A 15,173-nucleotide genomic window follows, 5' to 3' on the forward strand; every position below is an offset into this window, starting at 1 on the left:
ATTTTTAGCAGAATTACAAAATCTTCGCATATAACCTTTTTTTCTTAATGAATTTTCACTTTTATTTAAATTATTTTAAACATTTTTTATGTATACATTTTATTATTAAAAATTCACAATCAATTACTTTATTTTTAATCCTTACACAAAATATATATTTTTAATAAAACTATATTCTTATCACTTTTTTCAATCCATTTTCCATCAAAAACCAAATTAATTATTTTTTAATAAAAAAATATATTGCTACACATAAAGATAAACAATGAAAAGATTAAAAAAAATATACCAAATATCGTTGTGAGAAACAATGAAAAGATTAAAAAAGAAATATACCAAATATACCAAATACATCTTCATAAGTAGATAAATAATTACGAAAATGATATATAAATTTTGAAGTAAAATTTAAAAATAATGTAATTCTACACTCACAGATTTAATTTAATGGTAAATGCATTTGAATAAATTTGAGAGGTGTCAAAGTTCTACTCGCCGATTAGAAACAATTCAATTATATATTTTTTATCATTTTTTAAATTTGAAATGAAAAAAAATACATTTTTAATTTAAAAAGAAATAAAAATATGTTCTTTTTTCTTACGAAATAATTTTTTTCAAATGAAAACAATTGAAGGAAAAAATAAAACATGAATATGATAATAGTAAAGAAAATCATTTTTTTTATTAATTACGTATCAAAGGAATTAAACATCCAACGGTTGAGTTTAAAACTATACTTTCAAGTAAATAACAAATATAAAATCTGACAATATTTCTATGAAATATTATTTCATATATTTTAGTATGTGAAACATTAAAAAATTTATTTATGTTAAATATTTTTTAAATTAAATAGAAAATTTTTATAAATAAATATTATTAACACTTTTTAAAATATATTGAATTTAGGAGTGAGAGAGAGAGAGAGAGAATGTGGAGAAGATGAATGAAGTAGTGAATGTTATACATGGTGTTACTCCGCCTTATCACAATCACTCTTCTTAAAATAGTGTCCAACTCTATTTCTGCCAAGAGTCTGAATGCATCACACAAGGCTACACCAAAAACAAAAACAAAGACAAGAAGAAGAAGAAGAAGAAGAAGAAGAAGAAGAAAAAATTGATCCTATACTACCAAAATCACAAGAATGCCAATAGGCCATTTTTGTTTCAATACAATATACAACATATTTCAGCAACAACCATTTTGTATCCTATATATAATCCTTTACACCCTATCACGTCACATATTCCAAGCAGTACCTCTCGTGTAACTATCTCAGCTTTGACTCGCTTCCCTTGCTCCGGAACGTCGAAAGAGAGAAGAATGATCGTGGTGCTGCAAATTAAATGAACAGATCAAACAGCCTAATCATTCAGCTTGGCTTCACTTTGCTCATTTCTAAAACTAGACAGATCAATGAGATAAATATTACAATAATAATGGTGAGTTTCACAGTTCAGATTCAAAATTGTCTGAGCTGGAGCGTTTCAAGGAAGACTTATATTTTGCCAGTGTGACCTTAAGTTCAATACTGAAAATGAGCAAGACCAAGTTTATGGGAACTTGTTGAACTCCTTTAAATTATCATTAAGAGACTTTCTACATCCTAACACATTCATTACATATATAACCAACAAATTTGCCATATGCATAACCATATTAACATTTTTTTTCAGAATAATACCTTTAATAGAGCTTCCAGACATATGATCATCCCTCAGTTTGAAATTTGCTGGAGGTGCTGGTATGGAGCTATGAATAGCTTGATCTACAATAAAAGAAACAGATCATCCATGAGAGATTCAGCTGTACGGCAAAGAGCGAAATTGCAAAAACAGCAAAAAATTAACACAAATTGTTTTGGAGAAATATATACCGCCACCAAAGTGCTTATATAAATGAGAAATATTTATAAATACCAAAAAGAAATCAACACAGAAGATTTAAAGCAGAGATATGCAAAAGGTTAGCATGCTTCCTTATTAGTTGAACACTATTGCACTAGTAATGCCACTTCAATAACTTTGCCATATCAATATCAAAAGATCAATTACCTGGGCCAAATGTTTCTGGCCAATTCACTTGAAAAGTTTAAAAATATTAATCAAGCTCAAAATTCTCACAAGCAGGAAGAGACATATAGGTCTACGAAGTCAGTCCAGCAGCAGCAGAAAAGCCACCGTTGCCATTTTTATGAAAATAACAAGGATAATGATTGATATTTTGTCATCGGAACTCTTTGAACTACCAGCAGAAATATTGAAGAGAAAAGGATATCCAGAAAAGGACATCAGGAAAGTAATTGAAATTGTTCACCATTAGGAATATTAAACTACTCTTCATTTTGCAATGACGCACCCATGTTGACATGATAAGGCATATGGGATATGACATGGATTATTTGTCTGGCACATACATATTCATACAGTTGGACACTCGAGTTACAGAGATCTCTAAGATGAATATCATAATTAATAGAACATTCTTTTCTATCAATATGGAGAGCATGGATACTAAAACATTATTTTTCTACTTAAATAGAAAATAATTATTTGGTAGTATTTTAGATGATGTTATTATTACATAATTTTATATTTTTTATTGAATTTTATTTTATATAACAGACCATACCTAAACACCTATTCTAAATTTAGATCTATATCCTCATATTTTCTATTTAGAAAGTTGACTAGCCAGACACAAGAATATATATCCATTTCTAACTCTCTTAACAGAGTCCGAGTAACATAGATCTAATATAACGGAAATATTTTGCAGAAGCTAACTTTATGACAAAGTTGACAATCTTGTTACCAGGCGAGTTCTTTCAACAAAAAGTAAATGGTTGTTAGATTTCAATTTCATCCAAGCAGGAAACATTTTATTAATTTTTCTGGAAACAAGAAAACAATTGAAAATCAGGAAATGGAAGATATAGGTTACCCTGCTCATTGAACAACTCGCTCTCGTTGAAGCCATAATCAGAAGGATGATTCTGCGAAAATCCCATTCTTGACTTCCTCAAGTCTTCTGATGTCCGATTGGCAAGATCTCGTGCATCTTCTGCATCATCATCTCCTTCAGAAGTAGTCGCAGAAATCCAGTCAACCAAACTGTCAGTTCCACGACTTTTCCTTCCAAACTTTAACAATCGTTTAAACCCTTTTGTCACATCCTTGCGTGACTGAGTATGGGATGAATTAGCAACTAGAATAGGTTTCTGAGCACTTCCCCACTTCTTCCTCATTCGAGCAGCATCAGCATCTGTATGAGTAAGAGAGTGAGAATTCCATGAAGCAGGGCTTCCAATTGGAGAGTCCACAGAAGCATCAATGTCAGAGATCTCATGTGGGTAAGAAAATGCATTATGCATGCGAGAATTCCATGACACTGGACTTTCTTCAGGTGAGTCTTGCAAGGACCCCACAGTGTGGAATGTAGACGGAACAGAGCCTGGCAGTTCATTAACAGAAGGATAAATTTGAGAAAGAGATCTCAAAGAGTCACCATTCTCAGATTCAGACATCTTATCGGATTCCTGGCTTAGTCTTGGTTTGCCATTTTCGGTGTTAGCAGAACCTTCAACCTCTGTTGTGTCTAGCTCCTCCTCTTCTTTTGCTACATTGACTGAATCTTCTGCCTCAACAGGATATTCTTCAAATTCTTCTCCATTTTCCGAAGCCCCAGATGCCACTGAAGTTTTTAGTTTGGCAACACTAGTTCCATCACCAGGACCTATGCCATTACCCTTCCGAAGGAAAGGCCTTGACTCCACATCCTTTGAAAAGTTTTCATAAGGTCCCTGCTCAGCATGCTCTTTATCAAACTTCAATGGTGCCAAAACTACATCATCAGAATTCAAATTATCCTTGAATTCAGCAGGAGTAGCAGAGGTTTTCCTCAAGGACTGAGAACGTCGAGGCTTTTCTTCCTTCGCCAGAGGTATCTCTTCACTTGTACTCTTGCTGCGGGCGTAAGTTCTTACCTGTGTGCGATTTGCCATTTTGCTGACTCCAGGAGAGGGCTTTGTGTTCTCTTTTCTGAAATCAGAGAAATTTGGAACTGATTGTGCAAGAGGATTTTCTAACTGTACTCTCCGTCTCCCAGAACTTGGGTTGGAAATTTTGCCTGATGACCGTGGAACTGGTGCTGCTGTTGTACGAGGGGTGGATGAAGACAAATTTCTGTTTAGCAGCAGCTTCTTGTTTTGGGAGCTTCTACCATCCCCTAAAGACACCTCACCTAATGACCTATCCTGTGTATAATTTTTCTGTTCCAGAAATTTAGAAGAATCTTCATCCTCCTCACTTTGAATGGAATCCACCAAATGCTGTAAAAGGAGAATCTTACCAAATGAGGAAGCTCTGAAATTCCAATAAATGAATGAAAGCAAAAATTCAACATTCATCAGCATCAGAACTTAGTTTCTCAAAGATATAGCTGAAAGATTCAATACCTGCTCTCTCTTGATGCCAGAACGAGAATGGTATCCTCTGAGTTTTTCTGCACGTTGACGAGCACTAGACACTGAATCCAGTCTGTCTGCAGACCAAGAAAATTTGGCCTTCATTTCAGCTCTACTCCGCTCAAGGCTATCCTGCATGGCCTTCAACTTGGCTTCCTTCTCTGATCTTTTGGTGCCCCACTCTTCCCTCAGTTTTGCATCTCTTTTTTGCATGTACCTCTCATAGTACTTTCCTCTAGCATCATCTGAAAGACTCAGCTCAGAGAAATTCTGTCTCAGAGAACTGCCATAGTCCTGATGTACCATCTTCATTGGTGGAGTGCTAAACTCGGGATTATCACTAACACTCACAATTGGTTCAACCTCTGTCTTTTTATCCTCAACCTGTACTGGAGATATTTCCATTGCTGTCGATTTTCTGTATTGTGAATTTATTGCCTGATCAACCTGCAACTCAGCAGGCTTGCTTCTCCTTGTAGAACCAGATTGATCCCCAGGAACCCGAAGCTTGTGTTCTGCAAAAAGCTTTTCGAGCTCATTGGCCTTCATTTTCAGCTCATCATTGAGCTCCTGATTGCCTTTAGATTGCCTTACCCTCTGACCTTGCTCTACTGATGGAGTTCCAAGGCTCTCTTGACTCTCAGAAACCTTTTTATTATGAAAAACTGGCTTGTTACTTCCATAAGTAGATCCAGTCCCATCTCTTCTCCCTTGCAGCTTCAATATGTGTTCAGGACCTGCAGAAAAAGGTTTCTGGACCTTCATTCTTGGAACTTCAACATCTTCCATTTTTGTTGGTTCCTTCATAGACACCACAACATCCTTCTTTCTCACTTGCTCGACTTCACCAGTAGATGATCTCCACTGCTGCTGAGAATCTGACTGATGACCAATTTCTTTATATGAAACTTCTCTTACTTTCACTCCAAAACCACCTTCAAGCTGCCCTGAAAGAGATCGGTTGTGAGTCTGAGGACCCCTTAAACATGATTGCCTTGGTGGCTGATCCCTTGGTGTAACATCCTCAACTCTATTCCCAGATTCAACATCCACCAACCTGCCCACAGAACTTCCAATCTGAGTCGGCAATCCAGCCTCGTTGTTCACTCCAACAGTCTCCCTTTTATCCAAATAAGCTCTCAACTTTCCATCAAAACCCCCTTGACCTTTTACTCCGCTACTCTTCTCATCTCCATCCAAGGTCCCCTTAAACTTCTCCTCTCTAACCCCCTGATCAACACTGGCCAGCTCACCTCTACCAGTAAATGATCTCAATTGGGCCTGAGACCCCACTTGATCTTTTGAATTCACCTTCCCCTTCAACCCAACCTCCTCGTCCTTCCCCAAAAATCCACTAACATGTGCTTGCAAGTCACCTTGATCTTTGAACCCCGAAACACTCTTAGCCTCAGCCTTAACTGAACTAGCTGTATCATTCAACACCTTTTGATCCTTAGCATCTGTAGACGAGCTAGAAAACACATTATTTTTGCTTTGAGATACAGAAGATGAAGAGGGTGTACACAAAGGGATATCTGTACAGTTATTGTCCTTCTTCTCGTTGCCCAGGTCAATGCTCATATCACTTGCACCACTCCATCTCCTCAATACAGACTTTTCAACTGCAGGCACAGAAGATACATCAGAAGAGAGTCTCCTCACTTCTACAGATTTCCCTACAGCTACAGGTTTACCACCCGAGTTTTCCTTCTGCTTATTCTCAAACAGGTTGATCCTGTCCTGCACGCTGAGTCGCCTAGCAGGTTGGCTTGATTGACTAGGGGATGATTCAGTAGCAGGCTCCTCTTTCTTGTTTTCTTCCTTGTTCTCGTTCTGGACAGTTGGTTGAGTATGTAAAGATGAATTGGGATCTAGTGTAGAAGGTTTGGATTGGTTAAGGTTGTGTGGGGTTTGCGTTAAATCTGGCTGTTGCAGTTCTTGGCCCGCTCGCTGGTGTTGGCGTTTATTTTGGAATGAAAATTGGTGGGCCCTAATATTGTGGGAACCAGGTGGGTCCTCCGATGGATCATCAATTGACATGTCAGAACCCCATGAAGCCCGGACCACTTGCTCCTCAACACCTGGCTTCCATTCATTGGTCAGGTCTGGTCTTCTCTCGCATAATGAGATAAATTTGTTACAAGCTTCACTGCAGAAAAAAACATAAAATTCCCATTGAAGTTTGAAACTTTGGATTAAAAAATATAAATAAAAAATGGAGAATAAGGTAAGAAGTACAAGAAAGTTGGCACCTGAAGCAAACAGAAAGAAACCCTGTAACTACTGTACCTGCCATACTATGACAGGAAAAGTTGAGAAGACAATTTTTTTATTTTAATATCAAATGTGATCTGACATCAATATTTCTCCTTTCAGTTTTAATTATAAGCTTCGCCTAGGCAGCCTAGCTTGGTTGGCCAAGAGGCATGGTTGGCCAAGAGGCATGGTGCTTGACCTCAAGGTCCTGGGTTCGAGCCTCACCCCTCCCCTTCGTGTACTCCTCTAGAAAGGGCTTTAAATGCTAAAAATGCATGGTCAAAAAATAATATAAGCTTCAAGTATAAGAGGAAACTGGAATCTTGCCAATTTTAATCCAGGAAGATTCCTGCTTTGTCCTAAATGGTGGGGTCAAGACTTGTTCAAGCAAAACAATTTTTATAGCCTACAAACTTGGGCAACATGTCAATGTTTGCAGAGGAGATATTTTAGATAATGTCCAATAGCAACTAATAATCATGTCTGGTCCATGTTCCTTGAGAACACCTTAACCCAATCATTAAGAAATTCCTAGAATTGTCCTTGATGTTTCTGTTTGACCCACCGTGACCTGCATGGCGGGGATCCCACTGCTCCAATCCAAAACTTCTAAATTTACAAATAAAAACAAGAAATTAATAAAAATAAATTTTAATGCTAATGCTAAGCATTTCTCTCATCTCAGTAAACTTTATCACTGAAAAGTGAGCTTAAGAAAGATCTTTATACAAATGACTCTAGCATATTCATTTTCTTTACAAGTCTTATCTTAAATATGTATCATGAAGCTAAGGATAACTAAACCTGACAGTGAACCTACTCCACCGATGATTAAAAAAGAAAGAGCTAACAAATATTATTAATGGCAAAAAGTCGGAATAAGCCCCTAAATTTTTCATCAAATTCTAAATAAGCCTAATTTAATCTTTTTGGTTAAATAAAATCCTAAATTTTGCATTAAGTCCAAATAAGTCTTAATTTAATAAAATAATATACTTTTACAACTTTAAATATTAAAAATTATTTACCATTTTTTATTAAAACAAAAAGCAAAATAAAATTCAAGAATAAAATAGCAAATAAATCTTTATATATTTACAAATTACATAAAGAAATATTTTATAATTAAAAAAAAATTATTATGTCAGGACTTGTATTGACTTGAATGCAAAGATCATGGTTATTTGACCATAAAGATCAATTGGACTTATTTAAAATTTGATGAAAAGTAAGACTTATCTGAACCTTTTGCTGCTACAATGATATCTAGAAACTCTACCAATGGCTCCTTTCATGTGCTCAAACACAATCTTGCATTATATTAAGGGAAACTATAATGCAGCGATATCCAACAGCATCCCGATAAACTATAGAATTTCATGATGTGTCCCTATTTTCCTCTCCATTAATGTAAAACAATGAATGCTACATACGACATCTTTGTCTGGCTAGCGCATCAAAAATCATGTAAGGATTACATATTCTTGAAGTACATGGTGACATTTCAATTTTCTGGAGAGTTAAAACAATCAGAGCACCATGATGTAATATGTAATAAGTTAGGGAAAGTTTAGGACCCATAGCTCAACTTATAAGCATTTGCTACTGCTTGAAAAGTCAAAGCAGTTTCTGTAGGAGCCTCTACAGTTGGGGATTTCTTACATTCTTATATCCAGAAAAGCACGACTGAGGTCTCTTTTCTTTCAGAGTAGCAAAACAAGATGCATAGTTTGTGTTCTATATTGCCCCTGCTTACCTCTATTAACAAAACTACAACAGATGTGTGAGTATTGTGTTTCAGTCTTGAGAGAATATAATGAATATTAGAAGTTAGTGAATTTAATCTGAACTTTGGATGTCACAAAGAGAAGCAGCATGCTTGATGGAAATAGCATAGACAGCGAAGAACAGGGAGAGGAATAGCAAAAGATCATGTTGTGAATCTTAACTTTTGTTACTGACTAATAAAGAATTCTCTACACAAGAAACGCCAAATCATGTGGTGAACTGTGCAAGGAAAACCAACACTTTTATGGATATCAACTTATCTGATTGTCTGCAAATCAGAGTCTAGAGCAACTAAGTTCTTAAAGAAACCTTCATCACATCCCTTGTGAGCTTTTCTCTCAACCAGATCAAAGAAACTCTATTTCTTTCCCTCGGCTCTACTTAAAGACATTTCAAACTACAGTTAAATTGAATCCACAATATGCATACAAGCACATACAAAGAAACACAAGTGATAATTAGGTTTGAAGGATTTGCCAGACTGCTTACTTCAAGCGATGGGCGCCAAAACAATCTGAAAAGAGCTGAAGCTCTGACACAGTCTCAGGGTTAAAACCAGCAGCTGATGCACGAGCAAGGGAAGTGGTCAGATCCTGCTTAACTGCAGTAAGCCTTACATCAATAGCCCGCAGAAGCTCCTTTCTGCATGTATATAAAAAATAAAATCAGAAAGCCCCTTTGACAGAGAGATGAAGCATATGAGAAATCTGTTCAAGCACGTTGATTGGCTGTATCATGCAGCAAATGGCTAGTTTTAATATTATTGTGCACAATTTAACACCCATTATCATCAACCATCCATTTCATCATAAGCCATGGTCTATAGCATTTCTACTATATCATAACAGTTAAAAATACGCTAGCAAATCCTCAGAAGCCATGCCTCAGTCTCTTAAATTGACAGTTTAAGGTAGTATCTTTATAACGAGTACACTCCACAAAGCACCATATCCATGCACCATATCCATGAAATACCTCAGATCAAATACCAAAGGTAAGGGGCTTCATAACTTGATAATTCAATTCAATTAATAAAATGCATATTGCAACTCCCATTCCTCATAAACTTCATGATTTGACAGTAACAGCTAATCAATCAATGGCTGGTATTACATCAAATATTCAGCTTCCTTAAAATTCAAAATTTCCTTTGGAAGGTGAAATCAATATTCAACAAGTCAAACAGGTATAAAGATTTCCAAAACTAGCCAAAACTTTGAAAAAATGAAATCAAGCATTGATTTACAGCCCTTCCCAAAAAAAAAAATTAGAAAAAGGAAATTTACTTTGTCGCATCAGCTCCTGCCACCACTCCTTGGCCATCCCCACCTGGAGCAAGTTATCCAAACCCTGAGTCAGTATATGCACAATATGTACTTTATTAGGTTCACAGAGATAATTCCAATTTGGAAAACTTCATTAAATTTCAGATATTCTTTGCACATGGAGAAAAGGTTCACAAAATTTACTGAGAACTGTGGGACTTCATTAGTTGGTTAATAGTGGATTTTGCAACATTTTATTCATTAGTTTGTTAATAGTGGATACATTACAAAAGCAGGAACATAATAGCTAGCGCAATCAACAACATCAAAATGCTGAGCTTAAAGAGAGGGGGGGATCTAGTTTTCTTTTTTTTTTCTTTTTTCATTTTAGATTCATAGCATTTGAACTTCCAAGGTCTCTTTCTTGGCAACATGTTTTATATGTCAAAGTTTCCCAACAATAATTTGACCTCAACCTTATGCATCATTTTCCTCTATCCACCTAATGCAGAGCAGCATCTTTAGAAAGGTCTAAAGCCACTAAATCATTTCTCACCACTTCCTTCACTATGAATGTAAATGAATCAAGCTACTCGCACTCGACTAAAATGTTTAATCGAGTCCACTTTAGCTGATCTCAACTTGTTTGGGATTAAGAATTAGTTGTTATAATTGTGAATATGCTTTAATGTAGTGTAGCTCAAACTTAAGCAGTCAAGCGAGTTTGAACTTGCTAATACTCAACTCAAGTAGCTGATAATAATTTTAAATATATTTATATTATATACCAGTTTTGAATAATAATTTAGAATATTTATCATTTCAGTTTAAGTAAATAAAAATAAAACACCAGTTTAGGCAAGCTCACCCAAGTTTGATCATGAGCAATTTAAAATTTGTTGCATTTCCAAAGCACGCATATCAACTTCAGTCACTTTTGAGTTCTGAAACAACTCTGAAATGGACAAACCCCTTGGAGGAGTCTAAGGGTTGACATAACAACCATATGGGCAGTACCCAAATAAGCTATTTTAACTTATCTATTGGTTTCACTCTCTTTGTAATATTCATCATAAAGAAGAACAAAAACAATAACAATAACAATTATTAACAGAGATTAGCATATATAGTTATGTTTACCACCAGTTATGAATTTAGATGCACACTACAATAAATGTACAGATTCCACACAGATATTTGACTATAGCCATATTTTCTTTCAGGTGGAAATTGTATGCCCTTGAAAGATCCTAAAGCCACTCAAAGTTCATGAACTTTTATGGGAGAAAGTGTGTCTCAGGATTCAGGACGTGTGTATTTCTTTCTTTACATATAACTGCTACCCTGCATCTACGTTGATACAAATTTAATCAATTACGCAGCCATTTTTGCTATATATGGAAGATTCTAGGACTTGTCTTTTTTGCATCCAGGTAAATGAGTATAATTAACCACTGGAGTAGGAGAAGGAAAAGGAAGAGCAGCATACCTAGAGCACCAGATAGCTGATCTTTGATCCCCTGAAGAAAAGACTTCCCAGATTTAGTAATGATCCTATGATTATCATATAACTGTTCTTGCTAGATAAAATGGCATTATTACCCGAGAGTATATTCTCCGTGCTGCTTCCAACTGAGACATCTCCGCATCAAATGTATTAACCATCTCCAATACCTCAGGTGTACTGACAAACCGCACAAATCTGAAAAAGGAAGTTCCAATCATTGGGAAAGCAGAATTGATGCTAACCATTTGTTTATACAACAGCAATATAATTTTCTCAGTAAAAGTAAGCACTATAAATAACCTCTCAAGGGTTCCTTTTGTGAACCAAGTCTCAGCATTTTTATGTCTTTCAACTTCAAGCTTGATGGAATGAACTGCCTGTGCAACCTGTTCTTCAGCAACCTTTAAATGAGTCACAAATGGCTTTACTAATCCTGAAGCAAGCCTTTCTGTATTTCCATTACTTGACACAAACAATTCACAACTGCCAAAAGGAAAAAGAACAAATATCAAAAGCTACATATACAAAGACAACTAGAACATAAAAATCAAAGGACAAGCATGCTCACCGTGAACGCTTTGGCGACAGTTGAAGCACAGCATAGTCAAGAGGCAAGTCAGATTTCATTTTGTCTCTACAATATTTACACTATGAATCTGTTCTCTAACCTCCTCATATATCCAGACGTTCTCCCCTATGCACCAACCCGAGATCCTCCTATATTTTATTAATAATTAAGTCCCAGAACTGGCAGTACTTTAACATTAAAAGTAAATAAATAAACTAAAAACCGCATATGAAAATTTTCCAAGGAAAAAAACGCATTATCGATTAGGCAATTGAATGGAGTTAATTAAAGTGTGAGTTGAACTCCATACATGCAAATCCAACAGGAAACTATACTTTGTTTATCCACATTACATATCCAAGTGAGAGGAAGTAGAAAATAAATTATTATGCGAATAACTAGATAATGGTCGAAATCTACTGGTTTTTCCACCTTAAGGCTTCCCCAAAAAGTAGCCATGGATCTTAATTTCAAAACCTAACTCAAAAACAAAAATGCACCGGAACTTAAGTGCAACCCAAAAACAGAAACCAGTACTTCATAAGGAGTAACCAAGAGAATCCCAGATCTGATTTCACCAAATTCCAACCCCAAATGCTCAACTAAACCAAAACCGCCAACAAAACATTAGTAAAAACAAATTCAAATGCCAAACCAAACAAAACCCATTCACGTAGACAGACACAAGTGCTTGCCTACAGAATAATGTAAAAAAAATTGCAGTGAAGAACCCAACAACAATATTTTAAAGATAATAATAATAAAAATAATCATCTAGACCAAAAATTTAAGAGAAATGCAGGTTAGATCATACCTGAGAGAGCAACGAGTAAGATCTAGGATTGATGAACAGGATCCTATGTTTCGCGTAGCTCAAATGGGCACCAGCATTTGGGTTTTATCTACTCTTTCTATATTATATATTTGTATTCTTTATCAGATTATATTTTTGGGTTTTGTTTTAAGCTCTAAGAAAACCTGAACATGACAAGATGGTTTTTGCTTTACTCATTTCTCAAATGCCAATCTTTTCTTCTTTTTTTCTTCTCTTTGGCTTTTGGCCTTTTGCTAGCTTTCTCCCTCTACACTATACAGTAGAGAGAGAAAGTGAGGGAGACTGTGTTCTCTTTCAGACAAATCAAGTTTTTGTTAGCAACAGAGTGATCTTAACTACATTTGAAAGAAACTGATCTCCACTGTTCTAAATTACCAAAAGCCTCTTGACTGGACTTTGAGCAAATTTACTATTCTGTCCACACCATTCTTCGGCTTCCTTTTCTTTCTTTCTTTTTCTTTTTTGATTAGGTGTTGAAGGAGTCAGTTATTTGAGAATTTCAATTTTTAAGATGAAATCAAACTATTTTTTATTAATTTAATATATAAAGCAAATTATATTCTGAATTATTAATATCATGCAAGATTGTAGCTTAACATATAGTTGTGTTCTCATTTCATTAACACTAAAAATGGTGAATTTTCTAAAAAAGAAAAAAAGTATAAGGAAGCAATTTAGTGTGTTCTCATTTCATTAACACTAAAAATGGTGAATTTTCTAAAAAAGAAAAAAAGTATAAGGAAGCAATTTAGAAAAGGATGTGAGATAACGATGAAAAGTATATTACTCACATGAGAAATTTAAATTTAAATTTTTATATTTCTAATTTTTTATTTAAAATATCATAATTTAAAATAAATTTTAATCGGTTTTTTTTTAATGTGGGCAAACATTGAGATTATATTCCATTTTTAGCGAGTAATTGAAGCAACTTAACCATGGAGGAAATGTTAAGGTGTTGGTTTGATAAGTTGACCTTGACATTATTGTTTGAAAAAAAGAAATTACATGCTAAGAAACCGCTTTGAAGACCATTCTTTTATTATTTTCGTGTTATTTTAATTAATATTTATTAAATTTAATTTTAATTATTTTTTAATATTCTGTAGTTAATATATTTAAAAATGTTTTCTCAATAATAATACAGAGATATTTTAAAGAAATAGTGATTATTTAAGTAGAGTATATTGAATTAACAAAAACCTAAAAAAATGATTCAGTGAATTCTGAAAGGGTAGAGTCGTCCAATAACTATGCAGTCACAGGCTTAGATTGGATGGACCAGCTCGTAGATTGAGGGGTATTTAGATAATTTCACAGAAAAATAAGGGTGAGGTCTTCCGTCCACATTCTCTGGTAATAGTAGATTCTAAAATTAACGGTTCTTTATAAAGTTTTCAAAATGAGATTGAGAGATGGGCATATCGTGCTCTTCAAGCACCCAAATTTCTATATATATTCCAAGTATATTAACATTTGAAATAAAAATTATGGAAATTTAGTAATTTTTATTTTTTTATAATTTAATTTAAATTATTAATTTATATATAATTTTAAATTGAATTCATTAAAATAATTTTAAAATGAATAAGATCAAGTAAGGTTTACCCATCACTCTTATTTTTGTCAGCAATACATATCAAATATAATCTTCAATTTCAGCTTCTGCCAAAAAAATAATAAATAGTAAAAAAAATTAATATATATAATAAATTACTATTTCTATTGTAATGCCAATCACACCTCATCTACTACTAGAATAAAATAAAGAGGAAGATCACTGGTTAGGATTGTGAAATTATTTATTTATTTTTCATTTCAAAGTCTAACTAATAATAGAAAATAGAAATGATAACAGATAATATTTTCTTTTGTTTATTTTTGGGTTTTATTTTAGTATTAGAATTTATAAAATATTAATTAATATGTGTTATTAAAAAATAAAAAATTTATATCATTTTCTTGAGATAAATATTTCTTATTTTTAATAAAAGATATTGAGGCATTTTCTGGTATTAAACAAAATTGAAAGACAAGTATCCCTGACATAGTAAAGCCTTACCAATCTCTAACTCATCATGAAAAAAAGCAAGGAAAACCTTTTTTTTTTTCCCAAATAAAATCTCAGCCATTCAAATTTGGATATTTGTTGATAAAATGACCAAATCCTTTGTTCATATCCACCCTTTATTGACAAAAAGAAACTACATAAAGAAAAATAAGCATAGGTTATACCAAAATTCTTCACATGGTAGGACCATTAGAGCTTGTGTTTTGATTTTTTTTTTTTTTTTTTGTGTAATTTCATTTCATGTTGATCTTATGATTAATGAAATAGTTGAGGTTTCTCACTAAACACATTTAATTTAGGCCATTGATTGAATCTAATTATTGTTGATTTGCACATGATATGTTTGCCCAATAAATTGTCCAACCCATTATGGATTCTATTAATTTTTTTTTTCAAATCGAAATTAAAGAGT

General features: G+C 34.1%; 1 protein-coding gene across 2 annotated transcripts; it reads right to left on the reverse strand.

The window, feature by feature from the left end:
• Positions 1-946: 946 nt before the first annotated feature.
• On the reverse strand, positions 947-13,010 carry LOC110613035. 2 transcript variants are annotated; one of them, XM_021753941.2, is made up of 11 exons: positions 12,670-13,010; positions 11,856-12,004; positions 11,588-11,770; positions 11,383-11,482; positions 11,270-11,300; positions 9,802-9,844; positions 9,005-9,157; positions 4,463-6,620; positions 2,950-4,336; positions 1,691-1,774; positions 947-1,341 (listed from the first exon to the last, which is right to left on the reverse strand). In XM_021753941.2, the coding sequence occupies exons 2-11, from the start codon at positions 11,912-11,914 to the stop codon at positions 1,277-1,279; spliced, it is 4,263 nt and encodes a 1,420-aa protein (XP_021609633.1). In that variant the 5' UTR covers positions 11,915-12,004; positions 12,670-13,010; the 3' UTR covers positions 947-1,276. The 2 variants fall into 2 exon arrangements, with proteins under 2 accessions (XP_021609633.1, XP_021609634.1); XM_021753942.2 differs by lacking the exons at positions 9,005-9,157; positions 9,802-9,844; positions 11,270-11,300; ... (2 more) ...; positions 11,856-12,004; positions 12,670-13,010 and adding an exon at positions 6,724-6,972.
• Positions 13,011-15,173: the final 2,163 nt, after the last annotated feature.

Source organism: Manihot esculenta, chromosome 4, assembly GCF_001659605.2.
Source record: "Manihot esculenta cultivar AM560-2 chromosome 4, M.esculenta_v8, whole genome shotgun sequence".
NCBI classification, from domain to species: domain Eukaryota; kingdom Viridiplantae; phylum Streptophyta; class Magnoliopsida; order Malpighiales; family Euphorbiaceae; genus Manihot; species Manihot esculenta.